General features: G+C 27.9%; 1 protein-coding gene across 1 annotated transcript in view; it reads left to right on the top strand.

Annotated features, from left to right (window-relative positions):
* The first annotated feature begins 18,965 nt into the window (after window positions 1-18,965).
* The window catches only part of LOC101895818 (uncharacterized), a 191,547-nt gene continuing 187,668 nt past the window's right edge, over window positions 18,966-22,844 (top strand). Inside the window, exon 1 of the mRNA XM_059122510.1 lies at window positions 18,966-19,419. Coding sequence (XP_058978493.1) covers window positions 19,358-19,419 — 62 coding nt within the window. The 5' untranslated portion in view covers window positions 18,966-19,357. The remainder of the gene's footprint in view (window positions 19,420-22,844) is intronic.

Genomic DNA, 22,844 nt, shown 5'->3' with positions numbered 1-22,844 from the left:
TGCCCCTCCATCCCCCACAAAAAACGAGGCCCATTGTGAAAATTAAAAAGAATAACGCGCCAACATTTGATATATCACTCCCTGCGACACAGCATCCATCATTTCCTTCAAAGACAACAGGTATAGAGAAGAGTGCGAAACAACAAACTGCTTTGTTTTATAATATTTATATGATTCCGGAGAAATATGCTAATAGGATATCATAAAGTATATTTTCTTCTTCTTTTCTTTTCTTTTGTTTTTTTTTTTTTTTGTAAACCACAAAAGCAGAACAGATGTTTTCCTGTGGGAATCTCGAACACACTTTGTGTTACGCTACGCCGGCAATTAATCAAACAAGCAGAGAGAGAGAGAGAGAGAAAGCTTAATGTGGGAGAATTATTATTTTTTTTTTTTTGGTGGGTGGAGGGTGAGAGAGGGAGGCGTGGGATGATTTCTTTCAATTTCTTTGTATGAAATATGACACAAGGCATCAACAAAGATGAAATGAAACCTTAATAGTATTGGTGATAATTATGTTTATGGCGTTCTTTGTTGTTACAAAAGCGACTCTCCCTGGCGCCTTGATGTATGCAATGAAAAGAGGGAAGAGGTGGTTTATTTGTAATGTTGTTGGGATGTGGGAGAACAAATTATTTAAAAATGTGGTCGTTCTTGGAAAATGAAAAGAATTGTTGGATTTGAGTATTTTATTTAAGAGGGTGTTGGAAAAAAATAGTAAAACGTTGGCCCTTGGTATTATTGTATTTTTAATTAAAGAAAATTTCGAAAAAATCCCATACATAAAAAAGTTACAAAAAATTAAATTTTCAAAAAAAAAAAAAAATATTGAAATTAAATTTTGAAAAAAAAAATTGAATTTTTTTCAATTGTAGTTGCATAGGATATAAGATTTTAATTTTATACCCTCCACCATAGTATAGAGGGTATATAAAGTTTGTCTTTTCGTTTGTAGGACCTCGAAATATATATTTTAGACCCCGTCTGTTCGTCTATCCGTCTGTGAAAATCACTCTAGCCTCTGAATGAAATGAAGTAGGTTGATACAATTTTACTGAACTGTGTACCATGTCCGCAAGACATATTTTTATTTTTTTTTTTTTTAATATATTTTTTACAAAATCCACGTTTTGTTGGTCTTTAGAAAAAATATTTTTTAAAAAATCCATGTTTTGTTGGTCTTTAGAAAAAATATTTTTTAAAAAATCCACGGTTTGTTGGTCTTTAGAAAAAATATTTTTTAAAAAATCCACGGTTTGTTGGTCTTTAGAAAAAATATTTTTTAAAAAATCCACGGTTTGTTGGTCTTTAGAAAAAATATTTTTTAAAAAATCCACGTTTTGTTGGTCTTTAGAAAAAATATTTTTTAAAAAATCCACGTTTTGTTGGTCTTTAGAAAAAATATTTTTTAAAAAATCCACGTTTTGTTGGTCTTTAGAAAAAATATTTTTTAAAAAATCCACGTTTTGTTGGTCTTTAGAAAAAATATTTTTTAAAAAATCCACGTTTTGTTGGTCTTTAGAAAAAATATTTTTTAAAAAATCCACGTTTTGTTGGTCTTTAGAAAAAATATTTTTTAAAAAATCCACGTTTTGTTGGTCTTTAGAAACAATATTTTTTAAAAAATCCACGTTTGGTTGGTCTTTAGAAAAAATATTTTTTAAAAAATCCACGTTTTGTTGGTCTTTAGAAAAAATATTTTTTAAAAAATCCACGTTTTGTTGGTCTTTAGAAACAATATTTTTTAAAAAATCCACGTTTTGTTGGTCTTTAGAAAAAATATTTTTTAAAAAAACCACGATTTGTTGGTCTTTAGAAAAAATATTTTTTAAAAAATCCACGTTTTGTTGGTCTTTAGAAAAAATATTTTTAAAAAAATCCACGTTTTGTTGGTCTTTAGAAAAAATATTTTTAAAAAAATCCACGTTTGGCTGGCCTTTTTTTTAGAAAAAAATATTTTTTAAAAAATCCACGTTTTGTTGGTCTTTAGAAAAAAATTTTTTTAAAAACTCCACGTTTTGTTGGTCTTGATCAGCATAAAATTCTATGTCGATTTAGCGATGTACCTCCGTCTGTCCGTCTATTCGCCTGTCCGTCTATATCTTCCGAATGAAATGAAGTAGGTCTAGCTTCCGAATGAAAAGAAGTAGGTTGATAAAATTTTACACAAATGTGTATTATGTCTGCAGGACTTTTGGTATTGAAAATGGGTCATGTAGGTCCACGTCTTCGTATAGCTCCCATACAACTGTACCTCCCTTTTTTCGGTATTTTGATGATTTAAGCGATATTATTTACCGGAATTGTTTCAAATTTGGTATTTGAAGTTCATAATGGATACTACAGGCTAGGAGTGAAAATTGTTTGTGCAGGTCCACGTCTTCGCATAGTCCCCATATAAGGGCATTCCCCGATATTCGGTATTTTGATGATTTAAGCGACGTAATTTACAGGAATTGTTTCAAATTTGGTATTTGAAGTTCGTAATGGATGCCACAACCTTGGACAGAAAATTGTCTGTGCAGGTCCACGTTTTCGTATAGCTCCCATACAACTGTACCTCCTTTTTTTGGTATTTTGATGATTTAAGCGATATTATTCACCGGAATTGTTTCAAATTTGGTATTTGAAGTTCGTAATGAATACTTCAGCCTACGGCAGAAAATTGTCTGTGCAGGTCTACGTCTTCGTATAGCCCCCATATTACGTCACCCCCCGATATTAGGTATTTTGCTGATTTTAGCGACATCATTCACCGGAATTGTTTCAAATTTGATATATGAATTTCGTAATGGATGCCACAACCTTGGACACAAAATTGTCTGTGCAGGTCCACGTCTTCGTATAGCCCCCATATAACGGCACCTCCCGATATTCGGTATTTTGGTGATTTAGGCGACATTTTTCACCGGAAATGTTTCAAATTTGGTATTTGAAGTTCGTAATGGATGCTACAGCCTACGACAGAAAATCGTATGTGCAGGTCCACGTCTTTGTATAGCTCCCATACAACTGTACCTCCCTTTTTTCGGTATTTTGATGATTTTAGCGACATTATTCACCGGAAATGTCTCATATTTGGTATTTGAAGTTCGTAATAGATACTACAGCCTAAGACAAAAAATTGTCTGTGCAGGTCCACGTCTTCGTATAGCCCCCATATGACGGTACCTCCCGATATTCGGTATTTTGATGATTTGAGCGACATTATTCACCGAAATTCTTTCAAATTTGGTATTTGAAGTTCGTAATGGATGCCACAACCTTGGACAGAAAATTGTCTGTGCAGGTCCACGTCTTCGTCTAGCCCCCATATAACGGTACCTCCCGATATTCGATATTTTAATGATTTAAGCGCCATTATTCACCGGAATTGTTTCAAATTTGATATTTAAAGTTCGTAATAGATACCACAGCCTATGGCAGAAAATTGTCTGTGCAAGTCCACGTCTTCGTATAGCCCCCATATAGGGGTACCCCCCGATATTCGGCATTTTGATGATTTTAGCTACATTTTTTTCAAGTTTCGCATTTGAATATTGTAATGGCTTATGACAAAGGTTGCCTATGCAGGTTCACGTCGTCGTTTAGACACTGATATAAGGGCTACATTCGGTATTTTTAAGATTTTAGCAGAATTATTAACGGATTTTTTTTTTTTTTTTTTTTTTTTTTTTGTGAAAATTGCCAAATTCTCTCCAAATGGTGGAGGATATTCCACGATCGGCCGTGACGAACTTACAACTTGCTTTTCAATAATCCCTTAATTTTGCTTCGAAAAAAAATCCACACTCCACACAAACTTAAAGAGCAACCGAACCGCCAATTAATTCTACAAATTCCCTTCCAACGCTCATAAATCAATTTCAATTAACTGAACACTGCTGGTGATGTTGTTTATAAATTTTCCCCTCTCATACTCCCTCCTCTCTCCTCTCTCTCTCCCTCCCTCTCACAACTTCCTGTTGTCTCTGCTGGCAAACAATAGAGGATTTGTTCTAAAGAAGAAAACAAGCCTTAAGTAAAACAAGCAAACAACAACTATAAAAAAAACAACAACAACTAAAGCGAAGCATAAGAAAAACAAACAAAGAAATAAGTAAGCTTTAGTTAATGCTGCTTAACTTAACTTTCTTCCTTCCGACAAAGAAGAAGAAGAAGTAGAGTCGAACAAAAAAAAAAAAACAGCAACACCAACAAAAACAACTAACGGAAGACAGGCTATTATAACGCTTGTTTTAAACCGAAGAAAAGCCGGAGTGGAGCGGGTGTGACTCATCCGGACGGAAGTATGATGACGATGATGATGAACAACAGCAAGGCTGTCATAGACAAACAAATAAACGGACGAAACGGAAGTAACGTTTAAATAACTCTCACTGACAAGCTGACAAGTGGGCTTGTGGCTAGAAGAGGTGTGGAGAGAGAGAGGAGAGAGAGGGCAGTGGGAGAGGAAAAAAGGACGAAATACATGGCAACATGGACAACATCCTTACATCCGTATGGCTTATCCTGTTACAGCGCAAAGAAATTAAGATGTCTACGAAGTAGTGTTAGGTAGCAACGGAACAAATAAGCAGAACAAAATGAAGATAAAGGTTAATGTTTACCAGAAGACAATAAAAAAACGGTAGGAGAGCAATTGACCGGGGTATAAATTAAGAAATTCTTGGCTGGAAAGGTGTGCTGGGATATGGAGGACGACAATTAAAATGAGTTAAAGGGCGAGGAAAAAATAAAATTTACCAGAAAAAAAAATATTTTTAAAAAAGCCACATTTTAGTGATCTTCAAAAAAATATTTTTTAAAAAATCCACATTTCGCTGATTTTCGGAAAACATATTTAAAAAAAATATTTTTTTAAAAAATCCTCATTTTGTTGATTTTTGGAAAACATATATTTTTTTAAATTTAATTCTAAAAAAATATTTTTTTAAGAATCCGTCTTTAAAAAAATATTTTTTACAAATCTCAAATCTTCCTGGGCCTTTTAAAAATATTTTTTAAAATTCCACATCTTCTTCTGTCTTTAACAAATATTTTTTAAAAAATCCACGTTTTGTTGGTATTTAGAAAAATATTTTTTAAAAAATCCACGTTTGGCTGGTCTTTAGAAAAAATATTTTTTAAAAAATCCACGTTCTGCTGGTCTTTAGAAGAAATATTTTTTAAAAAATTCACGTTTTGTTAGTCTTTAAAAAAATTCTTTTTAAAAAATCCACGATTTGTCGGTATTTAGAAAAATATTTTTAAAAAAATCCACATTTTGTTGGTCTTTAGAAAAAATATTTTTAAAAAAATCCACATTTTGTTGGTCTTTAGAAAAAATATTTTTAAAAAAATCCACGTTTGGTCTTTAGGAAAAAAAATTAAAAAAAAACACGTATTGTTGGTCTTTGAATTTTTTTTTTAAATCCACGTTCTGTTGGTCTTTGGAAAAAATATTTTTTAAAAATCCACGTTTTGTTGGTCTTTAGAAAAAATATTTTTTAAAAAAATCCACATTTCCATAATCTTTAAAAAAAATATTTTTTAAAAAATCCAAGTTTTGTTGGGTCTCTTAGAAATATTTTTCAAAAGTCCACGTTTTGTTGGAATTTACAAAGATTAGTCTTTAAAAAATCCACAACTACTTTTTTAAAACTCCACATTATCTTGTTAAAGTTAAAGTTGTTATTAAAACATCCATATATTCTTGAGTTGTTTAAAAATATTTTTAAAAATATCCACGTTTTGTTGGTCTATAAAAAAAAATTGTTTTCAAAAATTCACATTTTCTTGGGTCTTTTTAAAATATTTTTTTTTTAAAAAATACATGTCTTGTTGAAAAAAAAAATTTTTTAAATTCATATTTTGTTGTCATTCCGAAAATAATATTCTTTCATAAATACATGTCCTTTTAATTTTCGGAAAAAAGGATTTTTTAAAAAATTCACGTTTTCTTGGTCTATGGATTTTTTTAAATTCACGTTTCGTTGGTCTTTGAAATAATAGTTTTTTAAAAATCTTTTAAAAATATTAATTCCTTTAAAAATATTTTTAATTGAACCCACGTCCTTTTGAAATATTTTTAAAAAAAATGCACGTACCTCTAGGTCGCTTAAAAATATTTTTTCAAAAATTCACTCTTTTTGAAAAATTAAGAAAGAAACTAAATCCTTTGAAATATTTTTTTAAGTCCGTGTGCCTTTTAGCCCCTTAATTTTTTCACATATCCACGTCCATTTATTTTTTTAAACCAAGTCCTTTTGAAATATTCTTTTTTTAAATCCATGTCTCTTGAATGTTTTTTAAAACAAGTTCTTTTGAAAAAATCCATGTCCTTTTGAAATTTTATTTTTTAATCCAATTATCTTTAAGGATTTATCCTTAAAGTTTCCTTCTAAAAATATCCACCTCCTTTTGAAAATTTGAAAATAAAAAAATATTAATGTCCTTTTCAAATGTTTATTTTTAATCCATGTCCCTCTTACGTCCCAAAAAATCCACGTCCTTTTGAAAAAAAATTAAAAAAAAAATCCCTGTCCTTTGGAATAAAATTTAAAAAAAGTCCATGTCCTTTTGATATGTTTTTATAAAATCAAACCAAAATTATTTCTTAAAAATTCCACTTCGCTTAATTTTTTTAAAATCCACTTCCCTTATTTTTTAGAAAAAAAATCCACGTTCCTTAAAAACATGTTTTTAAGAAATCCGTGTGGCTTGAAATTATTTTTTTTAAATCCATCTCCCTTAAAAATATTTTTTAGAAAATCCCCGTCCTTTAGAAATATTTGAAAAAAAAATCAAAGTCTTTTTGAAAAATCTTTAAAAGAATTTACATTCTTTGGAAATATTTTTTTAATAAAATCCTGATCGTTTTGATTTTAATTTAAATCCACCTTCTTTTCAAATATTTAAAAAAATCCAAGTCATTTTCAAATATTTTTTTCTTAAAAATTCCACATCCTTTCAAAATAATTAAATAAAAAAAATCCATGTCTCCTTAGATCTCCAAAAAATATTTAAAAAAAAAATCCACGTCTCCTTACATCTCCAACAAATATTTTTAAAAAAAATCCACGTCTCCTTAGGTCTCCAAAAAATATTTTTTAAAAAATCCACGTCTACTTAGGTTTCCAAAAAATATTTTTTTTTTTAATAAAAAAAAACACGTCCCTTGAATTTTTTTTTGAAAAAATCCACGTCTTTTTGAGTTTTTTTCTTAAATAATAAATCTACGTCATTTTCAAATATTTTTTTATAATTCCAAATCCTTTTGAAATATTTTTTAAAAAAATCCAGTTCTCCTTAGATCTCCAAAAAATATTTTTTACAAATATTCACGTCTCCTTAGGTCTCCAAAAATTATTTTTTAAAAAAATCCACGTCTCCTTAGGTCTTCAAAAAATATTTTTTAAAAAAATCCACTTCTCCTTAGGTCTCCAAAAAAATATTTAAAAAAAAAAACATGTGTCCTTAGGTCTCCAAAAAATATTTTTTAAAAAAATCCAAGTACCCTTAGGTCTCCAAAAAATATTTTTTTTTAAATAAAAAAAAAAACACGTCCTTTGAAGTTTTTTTTTTTTAAATCCACGTCCTTTTGAGATATTTTTTTTAAATAAAAAATCTACGTCATTTTAAAATAATATTTTTTAATCCTCAATTTTTTTTAAAATTCAACCTACGTCCTTTTGGAAATATTTAAAAAAACCACGTCTTTTTAAAATTAAAAAAATTAAAAATTTAGGTTCTTTAATTTTTTTGTTTTTTAATCCCCATCTTTTTGAGTCCTTTATTTTTATTAAATCTCCACGTCTTTTCTGTTTTTTTCAATTTTTATTAAATCTCCACGTCTTTTCTGTTTTTTTTTTAAATTTTTATTAAATCCACGTCCTTTTGGGTCCTTTAAATTTATTTTTTAAACTCAACGTCCTTTTGGGTCCTTTAGTTTTTTTCTTAAATCCACGTCATTTTAGGTCCCTTAAAAATATTTTTAAAAAAATCCACACCCAAGTTTTCTTGTTTCTTGAAAATAATTCTATTAGAATTATTTTTTAAGAACATGTCCTTTCCCTCCCCTTCAGCTTTCTCCCTCATTTCTATCACCTTTCTCGAATTTGCCAGCTCATTATTTACCCCAGCATCAAAGTTTGTGACATCTTTACCGAAAAAAGGATACAACTTTTTTTTTTGGGGGGGGGAGATTTTTCTAGGAGGACCTTTTGTGTGGCTTAAATGTATGACCCACAGGTAACCGACACGACCGCACAGCCGAACATAAAAGTGTCTTTGACTCCATTAAATCTGTTGGTTTTTAATTATTATGGTGATTGTGTGGGTGAGTGTATGAGTGTGTGTGTGTGTAATTGTGCCACATTTGCCTTTTTGCCACAAAAAGAGGACCTTTTATGGCGGGGCATGCCCACAACAAAGTATTTGTATTATGCAAATTTAATTGTTTAACAAAATTCTTTTTAGCTTACTTTGACCTTTTCCATTGCTAGTTAGAGTTTTCACCTTGCGTTGCAAAAACAAAAACGAAGAAGAGAACGAAATATGTTTTCCCTCTTCATAATCTTCAAAAGGGGGGAAAAACAAGAAGAAAATTTTTAGATTACTTTTCACAACCCCAGCGGCATAGCTAATTGTGTGGCAAATCCTTTTTTTTTTTTTGGTCCACAACAACCACCACCCAAACCCACCTGTATGGGTTTCAAGGCGTTTACTTTTGAATATAATTTTCCTTTTTTCTTTGTTTTTCAATGGAACTTAAAATTTTCCAAGAAAATGTGTGCGAAAGGAAATGGCAAAGAATTTTCCGTTGTGGAATTTTGAAAGAATTTTGAAAAAATAAAAAACAAGGTCTGATGGGAGCGACAAAATGTCAGGGGGTAAAATTAAGTATAAGATCTCTCTAAGGGTCATTTGTGGAATATAAGACACCTGATGAGGTCTTATATAAAATATAAGAGTTCTGGCAGGGTTTTTTATGTGGAATATAAGACCTCTCTCATGATTTTATACAGAATATAAGATTTCAGTAAAGGTCTTATATTTAGCCTACAATTAAGGTCTTATACCGAATATAATACCTTCATGGAGGACATTTAATGAATATAAGACCTCTTCTTAGGACTTATAATGACTCTGAGAATTATGTTAAGGCCTCTTATAAACTATGAGATCTCTTTTGAGGTCTTATACCGAGTATAAGACTTCCGCTAAGAGCTTCTGTTGAATATAAGACCTATATACAGGTCTTATACAGATTATGAGACCTCTGTTAATTTATTAAAAGACACCTCATGAAGTCTTATACGACAGAAAAGACTTCTGGTAGGGTTTTATATGGAATATAAGACCTCTGCCATGGTCTTATACATAATATAAGATTTCAGAAAAGGACTTATATGAGTTATAAGACCACAGTTAAGGTCTTATACCGAATATAAGACCTCCATTGACCTCATATAATGAATATAAGACCTCTTCTTGCGACTTATAATGACTATGAAAACTATGTTAAGGCCTCATATAAACTATGAGACCTCTATTGAGGTCTTATACCGAGTATAAGACTTCCGCTAAGCGCTTCTATTGAATATAAGACCTATGTAAAGGTCTTATACAGGTTATGAGACCCCTGTTAATTTATTTAATGGACAATTAGAACACAGTAAAGGTCTTATATGGAGTATAAGACTTCTGTTAGGGACCTTAATGAAGTATAAGACTTCTTTAAAAGACTTACACTGTGTATAAGACTTATATTAAAGTTGTATATGCAATATAAGTTCTTCTTTCACGACTTATATTGAGTATAAGATTTCTGTTTTAGTCTTATACGGAGGGAAGGACCTCGGATCTTGGGACTTATAATGACTATGAGAACTATGTTAAGGCCTCGTATAAACTATGAGACCTCTATTGAGGTCTTATAACGAGTATAAGACTTCCGCTAAGAGCTTCTATTGAATATAATACCTATGTAAAGGTCTTATACAGGTTATGAGACCCCTGCTAAATTATTTAATGGATAGTGAGAACTCTATAAAGGTTTTATATGGAGTATAAGACTTATGTTAGGGACTTTAATGGAGTATAAGACTTCCTTAAAATACTTAAATTGTGTATAAGACTTAAATTAAAGTCGTATATGCAATATAAGTTATCTTTTCAGCTCTTATACTGAGTATAAGACTTCAGTTTTTGTCTTATACGAGGGAAGGACCTCGGTCCTTGGGACTTATAATGAATATGCGAACTAAGTTAAGGCCTCATATAAACTATGAGACCTCTCTTGAGGTCTTATACCGAGTATAAGACTTTCGCTAAGAGCTTCTATTGAATATAAGACCTATGTAAAGGTCTTATACAGATTATGAGACTCCTGCTAATTTATTTAATGGATAATTAGAAGCCAGTAAATGTCTTATATGGAGTATAAGACTACTGCTCGAGACTTTAATGGAGTATAAGACCTCCTTAAAATACTTTAATTGTGTATAAGACTTATATTAAGGTTGTATATGCAATAGAAGGTCTCTTTTCAGCTCTTATACTGAGTATAAGACTTCTGTTTTTGTCTTATACGAAGGGAAGGACCTCTTAAAAACTCTTATACTCCATATAAGATCTTAGCATAAGTCTTCTGCCGAGTATAAGACATCCGCTAAGAGCTTCTATTGAATATAAGACCTATATAGAGGTATTATACAGGTTTTGATACCCCTGTTAATTTATTTAATGGATAGTGAGAATTCTATAATTGTTTTATATGGAGTATAAGACTTATGTTAGGAACCTTAATGGAGTATAAGACTTCTGTTAGGGACTTTAATGGAGTATAAGACCTTCTTAAAATACTTAAATTGTGTATAAGACTTATATTAAAGTCAAATATGCAATATAAGGTCTCTTTTCAGCTCTTATACTGAGTATAAGACTTCTGTTTTTTGTCTTATACGGAGGGAAGGACCTCCGAAAAACTCTTACACTCCATATAAGACCTAAACAGAGGCCTTATATTTCATATAAGACTTTTACATTGAACTTATATTCCCAAAAAATGGAATATAAGACTTTTGGTAGCGATTTATGTGGAGTATAAGAGTTATATTAATGTCGTATATGCCATTTTCGGGTCTTATACAGAATATAAAGATCCTGTTTAGGTATTATACTGAATATAAAACCCCTGTTTAGGTCTTATACTGAGTATAGCACCCATATTTTGGTCTTATACTGAATATAAGACCTTTTTTAATGTCTTATACTGAGCGCAAGACCTCTTTAAAGGTCTTAACCAGACAATAAGACTTCCTCTTGAGGCTAATATTGACTATAATTCCATTTTTAAAGTCTTATACCGCGTATAAGACTGACTTTTAGGTCTTATACTGAATATAATACTAATTTTTAAGGTATAAAATGGAATATTAGACGTCTATTAGTGCTGTACAGTGAATATAAGACTTTTTTCAATGTCTTATACTAAGTATAAGACTTTTTTTAAAGTCTTATACTGAATATAAGAATTATTTAAAGGTCTTATACTGAGTATAAGACTTTCTCTAGAGCCTAAGACTGATTATAACGCTATTATTAAAGTCTTATACCGAGTATAAGACTAATTTTAAGGTCTTATACTAAATTTTATACTAATTTTTAGGTATTAAATGATATACAATATGTTTATAAAAGCCTTACAGTGAATATAAGATCTTTTTCAATGTCTTATACTGAGTATAAGAATTTTTTTAAGTCTTATACTGCATATTAGACTTATTTAAAGGTCTTATACTGAGTATAATTCTTCCTCTAGAGTCTAAGACTGATTATAGTGATATTTTTAAAGTCTTATACCGAGTATAAGACTAATTTTAAGGTCTTATACTGATTATAATACTAATTTTTAGGTATTAAATGAAGTAAAAGATGTCTAAAAAAACCTTACAGTGAATATAAGACCTTTTTCAAAGTCTTATACTGAGTGTAAGACCTTTTTTAATGTCTTATACAGCCTATAAGAATTATTTAAAGGTCTTATACTGAGTATAAGACTTCCTCTAGAGTCTAAAACTGATTGTAATGCCATTATTAAAGTCTTATACCGAGTATAAGACTTTTTTAAAGGTCTTATACTGAATATAATGCTATTTTTTAGGTATTAAATGAAACACAAGATGTCTAAAAATGCCTTACAGTGAATATAAGACTTTTTTCAATGTCTTATACTGCATATAAGAATTATTTAAAGGTCTTATACTGTGTATAAGACTTCCTCTAGAGTCTAAGACTGATTGTAATGATATTTTTAAAGTCTTATACCGAATATAAGACTAATTTTAAGGTCTTATACTAAATTTTATACTAATTTTTAGGTATTGAATGGAATATAAGACTTCTATTAATGCTGTACAGTGAATATAAGACCTTTTTTAAATCTTATACGGAATATAAGACTTCTTAAGAAGTCTTATACGGAATATTTTTTTTCTACTACAGTCTTATACTGATTATAATGTAATTTTTAAAGTCTTATACTGAATATACGACTAATTTGAATGCCTAACACCGAATATAAGACTTTTTAAAAAGTCTTATACTAAATATTATTTTCTAGTAGAGCCTTATACTGATTATAATGTCATTATAAAGTCTTATACTGCATATAAACCTAATTTTAAGGTATAATACTGAGTATAAGACTTCATAAAAAGTCTTATACTGAATATTATTTTTTTTTCACTATAGTCTTATACTGATTATAATGTAGTTTTTAAAGACTTATACTGAATATAAGACTAATTTTAAGGTCTAATACGGAATATAAAACTTCTTAAAAAGTCTTATACTGCACATAATTTTTCCTCTAGCGTTTTATACTGATTATAATGTAATCTTTAAAGTCTTATACTGAATATAAGTCGAATTTCAAGGTTTAATAGTGAATATAAGACTTCTTAAAAAGTCTTATACTGAATATTATTTTTTTACTAGAGTCTTATACTGATTATAATGTCATTATAAAGTCTTATACTGAATATAAGACTATTTTGAAGGTCTAACACTGAATATAAGACTTCTTAAAAAGTCTTATACAGAATATTATTTTTCTACTAGAGTCTTATACTGACTATAATGTCATTTTCAAAGTCTTATACTGAATATAAAACTAATTATAAGGTCTAATATTGAATATAAGACTTTTTAAAAAAGTCTTATACTGAATATTATTTTCGAACTAAAGTCTTATACTGACTGTAATGCTAATTGTAAGGTCTTATACTGAATATAAGACCAATTCTAATGTCTAATACTAAATATATGACTTCTTAAAAAGTCTTATACTGAAGATAATTTTTCCTCTAGAGTCTTATACTGATTATAATGTCATTTTTAAAGTCTTATACTGAATATAAGACTAATTTTAAGGTCTAATACTGTATATAAGACTTCATAAAAAGTCTTATACTGAATATTATTTTCGAACCAAAGTCTTATACTGATTATAATGTAATTTTTAAAGTCTTATACTGAATATAAGTCGAATTTCATGGTCTCATAGTGAATATAAGACTTCTTAAAAAGTCTTATACTGAATATTATTTTCCCTCTAGAGTCTTATACTGACTATAATGCTAATTGTAAGGTCTTATACTGAATATAAGTTCTCCTCTAAGGTTTTATACGGCATATAATACCTCTTTTAAAGTCTTATACTGCATTAAATTCCTCTCTAAGCACCCCCCTCCCACCTCAAACTCGTTTAAATGCAATTGAAATTAAATTTTTCCAATTTTCCTTTTGATCCTGAATTTTCCTAACAACCTCACATAATGCTGATGGAAAAAACAACAAAACTTAAAAACACATTTACTCCAATTGCATTGTTCTGCTTCGCAATGCCCAAAGGAAATGGAACAAACAAAGGTTTGCATTCGAAGTTAAGGGAACTTGATGGCGTTTTTTGATGTTGTTTGTCTTTTTAGAAGAGTGAAAAAAAAAAACAATCGCTTGACAAGCTCAAGTGAAGACGAAGAAGAAGAAAATGTTGGCAAAAAAATGGAGAGGACCATGAAATGAAATTGTATCGCACGGTTTCTTTTGACAACGGCTGTCAACGGATATTATTCCGCTGTCATGGTTTCACAGCCTTCTCTTCTGTTTCCTTTTGGCAGCGCGACGTGTTGCACAGTTATGGCTGTCTTGAACACTTCAGGTTGCCAAAAAAGGAGAAGTGGAGTGCCAAGCTGTCTCCTTGATGTTCTGACAGGCAGGGCTGGCGGGCAGGCAGGCAATATTGTTTCATTTCCCGGCCATTATTTGTTTACTTTTGTGTGTTCTGCGTTCTGCCATGCCTTTCGGGGCTTTGTTCTGGCTGGCTGGCAGAACCTCTCTACCCCACCAGGGTTGTTGTTATTGTTATATATGCTCTAGTGACACATTGTGTCAACTTTTGCTGTTAAAATAACATTTTCCCCGCATTTCAGTTTCGTTTTCATTTCATGGCTGTGGCTGTTGTTCTTGTTGCTGCTCTTTCCCCTCCAGGTCATGATATGGGAGGAGGGAGAGTTGAAACAAATTGAAACGTGCTCGGAATGCCAAAGATCATCTTAACTTGATTATGACACGTTGATTTTTGTTGGTGGTGGCCACCACCACCACCACTCAGAATTCGGAATTGCTTCATTCGCTTTTGCCGAGGTTTCACTCCTCACACATTTCAATAAAAAAATTCAATTCAAATGCACATTGCAAAACGTTCCACGACTCAATGAAGAAGAAAATATTGAAATTATATTGATACAGTTGAAAGGATGCGAACGTTGCGGATCATAAATTATAGTTTCCATATTTTTTTTTTTTTTTTTTTTTTCAGAGAGAGAGAGACATTTGCCAGTGGGAGGTCAGTGGAAATTTTTGAAGAAAAAAAAACGTTTTTTTAAAAAAATTTAAAATTTTTGGAAATTAAAAAAAAATATTTTTGTTTTTAAATTTAAAATTTTATAGAGAAGGAAAAATCTTATTTGGGAGGTCAGTGGAATTTTTTTGGAGAACAAAAAAGGAAAAAAAATATATTTTTTAAAAATTTTCAAAATTTTTGGAAGTTAAAAAAATTAGTATTTTTTTAAATATTTTATTATTTTTTATTTTTTATTAAAACTTTAAATTTTTAAAACAGGAAAATTCTTATTTATCGTTGGGAGGTCAGTGGAAATTTTTTAAGAAGAAAAAATTTTTTTTTTTAAATTTTTAAATTATTAGAATTTAAAATAATGCATTTTTTAAAATAAAAAAAAATATATTTTTGTTTAAATTTGAAATTTTTAGAGCAGGAAAATTCTTATTTGTCAGTGAGAGGTCAGTGGAAATTTTTGGAGAAGAAAAAAAGGAAAAAAATATTTTTACTAAAAATTTTAAAATTTTTGGAATTTAAAAAATGCAGGAAAATGATAATTTGGCAGCGGGGGTTAGTGAAAAAGTTTTGGAGAAAAAAAGAAAAAAATATTTTTTTAAACAATTTTAAAATATTTGGAAATTAAAAAAAAATATTTTTTTAAAAAAATTTGAAAATTTTTGGAAAATTGCATTTTTTAAATTTGAACAATTTTATTTTCTTGAAATTGTTGAAAAAAAAACTTAATTTTGAAGTTCTGGAGAAGTAGGGGAAAATACTCATTTCCTATCATAAATCAAGGAAAAATTTGGAGATTTTTTTTTTTTTTTTTTTTTTTTTTTTTTTTTTTTTTTTTTTTTTGTAGAATATCGTAATAAAACTATGTAAATATTTTTCAAAAATTTAACATGTTTCTAACTTGAAAAAATATTGGAACAATTTTTAATGTAAAAATTTTTAAATAAAAAATCCTTATTTCGAATTTCTGCAAAAATTGGGAAGAATTTTAGAACTTAAAAAAATATTGGAAAAATGTTTAAAGTATTAGCAATTTTGTTCTCGCAATTTATAAAAAAAAAAAACTTAATTTTGGAGTTTTAAAAAATATGGGAAAATACTCATTTGCTGTTATAAATCAGGGGAAAATTTGGGGATTTTTTATTTTGAGGGACAGAAAAATGCTCATTTGCCAGTGGCAGGTCAGTGGAAATTTCTGGAGAAAAAAAAAAAGAAAAAAAAATTTTGTTTTAAAAAATTTGAAAATTTTTGGAAACTAAAAAAAAATATTTTTTTTTAAATATGAAAAAAAAATTTAAAAAATTGAAAATTTTTGGAACTTTACAAAATGCAATTTTTTTAAATATGAACAAGTTTTTCTCGCAATTGTTGAAAAAAAAAAAAAACAACTTAATTTTGGAGTTATTATTATTATTATTATTATTATTATTATTTTATTATTATTATTATTATTATTATTATTATTATTATTATTATTATTATTATTATTATTATTATTATTAATATTATTATTATTATTATTATTATTATTATTATTATTATTATTATTATTATTATTATTATTATTATTATTATTATTTTCTTTTTAAATTTTATAAAAAATTATATTTTTTCAAAAACTTAAAAATTTTGGAAATTAAAAATGTATAGGAAAATGTTTTAAGGTATAAACGATTTTTTCTCGCAATTGTTAAATAAATGGTAATTTTGGAGTTCTGGAGAAATAGGGGAAATACTCATTTGCTATTATAAATCTAGGGAAAATTTGGGTTTTTTTTTTTTTTGGTTTTTGAAGAAAATTTTTAAAAATATATATTTTTCAAAAAATTTCAAAATTCTTGAAATTATAAAAATATTGTAAAATTGTTTTAAGTATAAGCGATTTTTTTCTGTCAATTGGTAAAAAATCGTTATTTTGGAGTTCTGTAAAAATAGGGGGAAATACTCATTTGCCATCAGAAATTTGGGGATAAAAGATTTTTTTTGAGAGAGACAGAAAAATTGTCATTTTGAAATTTTTGGTGATGAAAAAGGGAAAGAAATATGTTTTTTTCCTAAATCTGAAAATTTTAGAAAACTATGTTCATATTTTTAAAATTTCCAAAATTTCGGAAATTGAAAAAATATTGAAAAAAATTTTAAAGTATGGGCAATTTGTTTCTCGCAATTGTTAGGACAATCGTAATTTTGGATTTCTGCAAGAATTGGGAAGAATTTTAGAACTTGAAAAAATATTGGAAAAATGTTTGAAAATTTTTTTCTCGCAATTTATAAAACCAATTTATAAACCTTAATTTTGGAGTTTTGAAAAATATGGGAAATGAACATTTTCCCATATTTTTCAAAACTGCCATCATAAATCAGGAGAAATTTTGAGTATTTTTTTTTTTTTGATTTTTTTTTTTTTTTTTTTTTTGAATTTTTAAAAGTATAAGTGATTTTTTTCTTGCATTTGTTAAAAAAAAACTAAATTTTGGAGTTCCAGAAAAATAATGGAAAATGTTAATTTGCTATCATAAATCAGGGGAAAATTTGGGGGGATTTTGTTTTGTTTTAAAAATTAGGAAATATTTTCGGATTTTTTAAGGAATATTGATTCGAATATGTTTTGGATATACAGCAGAAATATAGATCTCTCTTCTTTGGTGACTTATAGTAGAATTTGATGAAGAATATTTCTTCTTTTAACACCTTCCACCTAGAACGAGATTTTATGTTACTTTTAGGGGCCAAATCGAAAAAAGTCCGAGGAAAAATTGGTCAAAAAAATAAAAAAAATATTTTCTGATTTCTTTAGGGAATATTTAGGCAAATATTTTTGTGGTAAAAATGGGAAATAGAGATTTCTCTTCTTTGATGACTTATTGTAGAATTTGATGAAGAATATTTTTCTCCTTGACGTCATCCATCTACAATCACATTTTGTTGGAGAATTTTAGACAAGCTCACAATAAGTACGGCTTTAGCCCTAAAATGTCTCTTTGATATATACAAATTCCTGACGTTTCTGTAAGATTTACAGCCTTAACGTCTTCTAAGACCTATAGTAGAATTTTATGACAAACAATTTTGTGGAATATTTTGTCTTGCTACGATGCCGTTTCAACGGAGTTTTCCAGCATATTTTGAAAATAGTACCAAAAAGACCCCTTTCATGGCTCGCTTGAGGGTTAAAATATTCCACCGAAATGTGTTATGTATTTTTATCTTCAATATTGCCAAAGACACTATATACGTAAAATGCAGGGATTTTGAGGAATCTTAAGTTGAAATTTTGTAAAAGTTTGGGAGAGGGTAAAGTTGCGTTCTCCTCTATTTTTTTATTCAATTTTTTATTTTTTATTTGAAGAAAATTTTTAAAAATATATATTTTTCAAAAATTTCAATATTTTTTAACTTGAAAAAAATACTGGAAACATCTTTAAAGTATGGGCAATTTTTTTTTCTCGCAATTGATAAAAAAACTTAATTTTGGGGTTTTGAAAAAAATATGGGAAGATGCTCATTGGCCATCATAAATCAGGGGAAATTTTGGAGGATTTTTTTTTTTTTTGTTTTGAAGAAACTTCTAAAAATATATATTTTTTAAAAATTCCAAAATTTTTTGAAATTGTAAAAATATTGGAAAATTTTTAAAAAATATATTTTGTCCTTGGACAAAAATATTTTTTTTTAAATTCTCAGTTTTTTTTTATAAAAAAAAACAACAAAAAATTAGGAATAACTGAAAGAGAAAGTACATTTTATTATATAATTAAAATGTCTGAAAATATATAAATTTATATTTTTTTATTATTTTTTTTTTTTTTTTGTTTTGTTTTTTTTTATTTTGTTTTTTTTTTTATTTTTTATTTTGCATGTTTTAGCTCCTTAAAATATATATTTAAAAAAAATCCAAAAAATATATATATTTATATTTTTTTATAAAATTTCCATATATCCCCCCTGCTTATGAAGTGTTTTAGAAATTGTAAACCAAATCCAAAAAAATTGTTTGTTTTACATCCAAAAAAAAAAACCTTTATCTTATTTTATGAAAATTTCTTTCTTTTTTCAGTGTCTAAATGTGTAGAATCCCCCTCCACAAAAACAAAAATTAACAGAAAATAATCCCCCTCAAACTACCAATACCAACACCATCACCAAAAAAAAAAAAAAATACCAAACTTTAAAAAAAATAAAAACCAACTCAAATCACACCTTCCTCCAATCCGAGTAGTTTTATTATCTTAAAACTCAATATGTTTTGTATTTGTGTGAGTGTCTTAATTGTTTGGTAAAGAATACAAAATATAAACAAAAAAAAAAAAGCTCAAAAGCTTTGCAAGCCGTTTTGTGGAAGTTGCTTAAGGCTTTTGGTGTGTGTGTGTGTTTTGTTTTGGAGAGCAGACTTCGTTGCATTTCTGGATTGTTTTTCTATCGACCGTTGGCTGTGACGAAGCACAATTATGCGCCATGCCAAAACTGAGGCATTACATGTCCATGGATCAACCGTCCGCGACCACCATCAGGAAAAAGTTCGAAAACTCAAATATTTTTACAAAAAAAAAAAAAAAAAATTCTTCGAGAGGGGATTTCACAAGCTGTGCTCTAAGCTTTTATTTTGGGAATAAACTTGTGAGGTCCTCTACTCAAAACTGTAAATATTTTAGGACAAAGATGTGTACAAAAAGGTATTCATGAAAGCTTTCATGGCGTTATTTCAAACATAGATGTCGCTAAGTTATGATAGACTCAAATATATATGACTCCATTATCATAACTATCAAAGAATAGTATTTTAGGCTAATTTTTTTGTAACTAGGACTTAATTTATTTTAATAAAATTTGTTTTTTTTTTTATTTCCGACCAAAAGAAAAAGTCGACCAAAAATTGGAAATTGGTCGAATGTTACTGAAAGCCGAGAAAATTTTGACAAATACATATTTTAGGTTATTCTATCGATTTGTGACAATGGCAATTAAATTTTATACGAAATTAGATTTTTTGAAAACGTGACATTTTTAATTTTTTTTTTTTTTTTTTTTTTTTTTTTTCATTATCCGATCAAAACACAATTTCGTTAAAAAATCCCAAATTGTATTATATCCTACAGAAATTATGTTTCCTATTAATTTTAGACCAAAAAAAATTATTTCGACTAAAAAAATTAATTTCGACCAAAATTGAAAATTGGTCAAATGTTACTAAAAGCCGGGAACATTTGGAAAAAAACATTTTCTACGTAATTCTAGCAACTTCTTCTTTTAATTTTAGACAAAAAAAAAAAAAAATATTCGACAGAAAAATTAATTTCGAACAAAAATTGAAAATTGGTCGAATGTTACTGAAAGCTGGGAAAATTTGTAAAAAAAATTCTCTAAGTAATTCTAGCAGTTTGTGACCAGGGCATTTTTAGTTTTTCTTTCAATTTCCGGCCAAAACAAAATTTCGATCAAAAATTCCTAATTAGTTCTCTTGTCTTTTACAGAAATCATGTTTTCTTTTAATTTTAAACAAAAAAAAAATATTTCGACCAAAAAAAAAACGACCAAAAATTGAAAATTGGTCGAAAGCTGGGAAAATTTGAAAAAAACATTCTCTACGTAATTCTAACAGTTCTGACAATTAAATTTTGTACAAAATTAGATTTTTTGGAAATGTGTCATTTTTTTTTTTTTTTTAACTTTCCGACCAAAACACAATTTCGACCAAAAATTCCAAATTGTTTCTCTTCTCTTTCTTTTTTATTCTAGAGAAATCATGTTTACTTTTAATTTTAGACCAAAAAAAAAAAAAAAATATTTCGACCAAAAATAGAAAATTGATCGAATGTTACAAAAGCCGGGAAAATTAAAAAAAAAAAAAACATTCTCTACGTAATTCTAGCAGTCTTTGACAATGAGTATTAAATTATATACAAAATTAGGTTTTTTGAAAAGGTGACATTTTTAAATTTTCTTTTCACTTTGCGACCAAAACACAATGTTGACCGAAAATTCCAAATTGGTTATCTTCTCTTTCTTTTATATTCTACAGAAATCGTGTTTTCTTTTAATTCTAACTAAAAAAAAAATATTTGGATCAAAAAAATGTTTTCGACCAAAAACTGAAAGTTGGTCGAATGTTAAAATAAGTCGGAAAATTTTGGAAAAAGCATACTTTACGTGATTCTAACAGTTTGTGACTATGACAATTAAATTTTTACAAAATTTGATTTGTATTTTTTTTTTGTTTTTTTTTTGAAAATTTGACATTTTTAATTTTTCTTTCTCTTTCCGACCAAAACATAATTTTGACCAAAAATTCCAAATTAGTCAACTTCCCTTTCTTTTATATTCACAGAAATCAAATTTTCTTTTAATTTTAGACAAAAAAAAATATTTCGACCAAAAAATATTTCGTCCAAAAATTGAATATTGGTCGAATGTTACTCAAAGCCGGGAAAATTTTGGCACATACATATTTTACGTAATTCTAGCAGTTTGTGGCCATAACAATAAAATTTTCTACAAAATTTGATTTTTTGAAAATGTAACATTTTTATTTTTTTCTTTTCAATTTCCGACCAAAACACAATTTCGACCAAAAATTCCAAATTGCTTCTCTTCTCTTTCTTTTATATTCTACAAAAATCTTGATCTCTTTTAATTTTAGACCAAAAAAAAATTCGACCAAAAAATTAATTTCGACCAAAAAATTTAAATGTTAAATGTTACTGATAGCCGGGAAAATTTGAAAAAAAGCATTCTCTAAGTAATTCTAACAGTTCTGACAATTAAATTTTGTAAAAAATTTGATTTTTTGCAAACGCGACATTTTTAATTTTTCTTTTCAATTTCCGACCAAAATACACATTTTCTACCAAAAAATCCAAATTGTTTATCTTCTCTTTCTGTTATATTCTACAGAAATCTTGATTTCTTTTAATTTTAGACGAAAAAAATATTTCGACCAAAAATTTAAAATTGGTCGAATGTAACTAACAAATATTTTTACCAAAAAAATGAAAAAAAAATTTGTCGAAAACATTCTTTTTAGTTAAAAATTTTAATTTTTTTTTATTATTTTTTTTTATTTTTAGACCACAAACACAATTTTGACCAAAAAAATAATTTCGACCAAAATCTTTAAAATTGCAACTTTAACAATTTTTGAGTGATTTTGTATTTTTTTCAATTTTTCTTTCGTTTAATCATTTTTTCTTTTGATTTTAGACCATAAAAATAATTTCGCTCAAAAAATAATTTCAACCAAAATCTTTAAATTTGGAACTTGGCCAATTTTTAAGTGTTTGCCTGACTTAGTTTCATTTTTCTTTCGTTTATATCATGGACCAATTATTTTGTGCTTTTAAGTTTAGAACAAAATAATAATTTCGACCAAAAAATAATTTAGGCCAAAAAATAATTTCGACAAAAATCTTTAAAATTGATATTGTGACCACTTTTTAAGTGATTATCTGACTTCTTTTAATAATTCTTTAGTGTATATCCTGCACTACACTGCATTGCACCAATCACCTTTTTTCTTTTGATTTTAGACCAAAAAATAAATTTCGACCTAAAAAATATTTTAGACCAAATTCTTTAAATTTACAACCTGACCAATTTTAAAATAATTATCAGACTTATTTCAGTTCTTCTATCGATTATATCTTGCATTAATAAGTGTTCATTTGATTTGAGAGCAAAAAAAGTAAATTTCGATCAAAAAAATTATTTTGGCAAAAAAAATAAATTTCGACTAAAATGTTTAAATTTGCAACTTGACCAATTTTTAAGTCATTGCCTGACTTATTTTAATTCTTCTTTCGTTTATCCAGTATTAATACATATTTTTTTAAATTTTAGACATAAAAAAAAATTTCGACCAAAAAAAATAATTTCGACCAAAATATTTAAAATAGCCATTTGACCAATTTTTAAGTGATTATCCGACTTATTTTATTATTTTTTCGTT

The sequence above is a fragment of the Musca domestica genome, unplaced genomic scaffold, assembly GCF_030504385.1.
Source record: "Musca domestica strain aabys unplaced genomic scaffold, Musca_domestica.polishedcontigs.V.1.1 20, whole genome shotgun sequence".
NCBI lineage: Eukaryota > Metazoa > Arthropoda > Insecta > Diptera > Muscidae > Musca > Musca domestica.
This window is presented reverse-complemented; position numbering and strand designations above follow the sequence as displayed.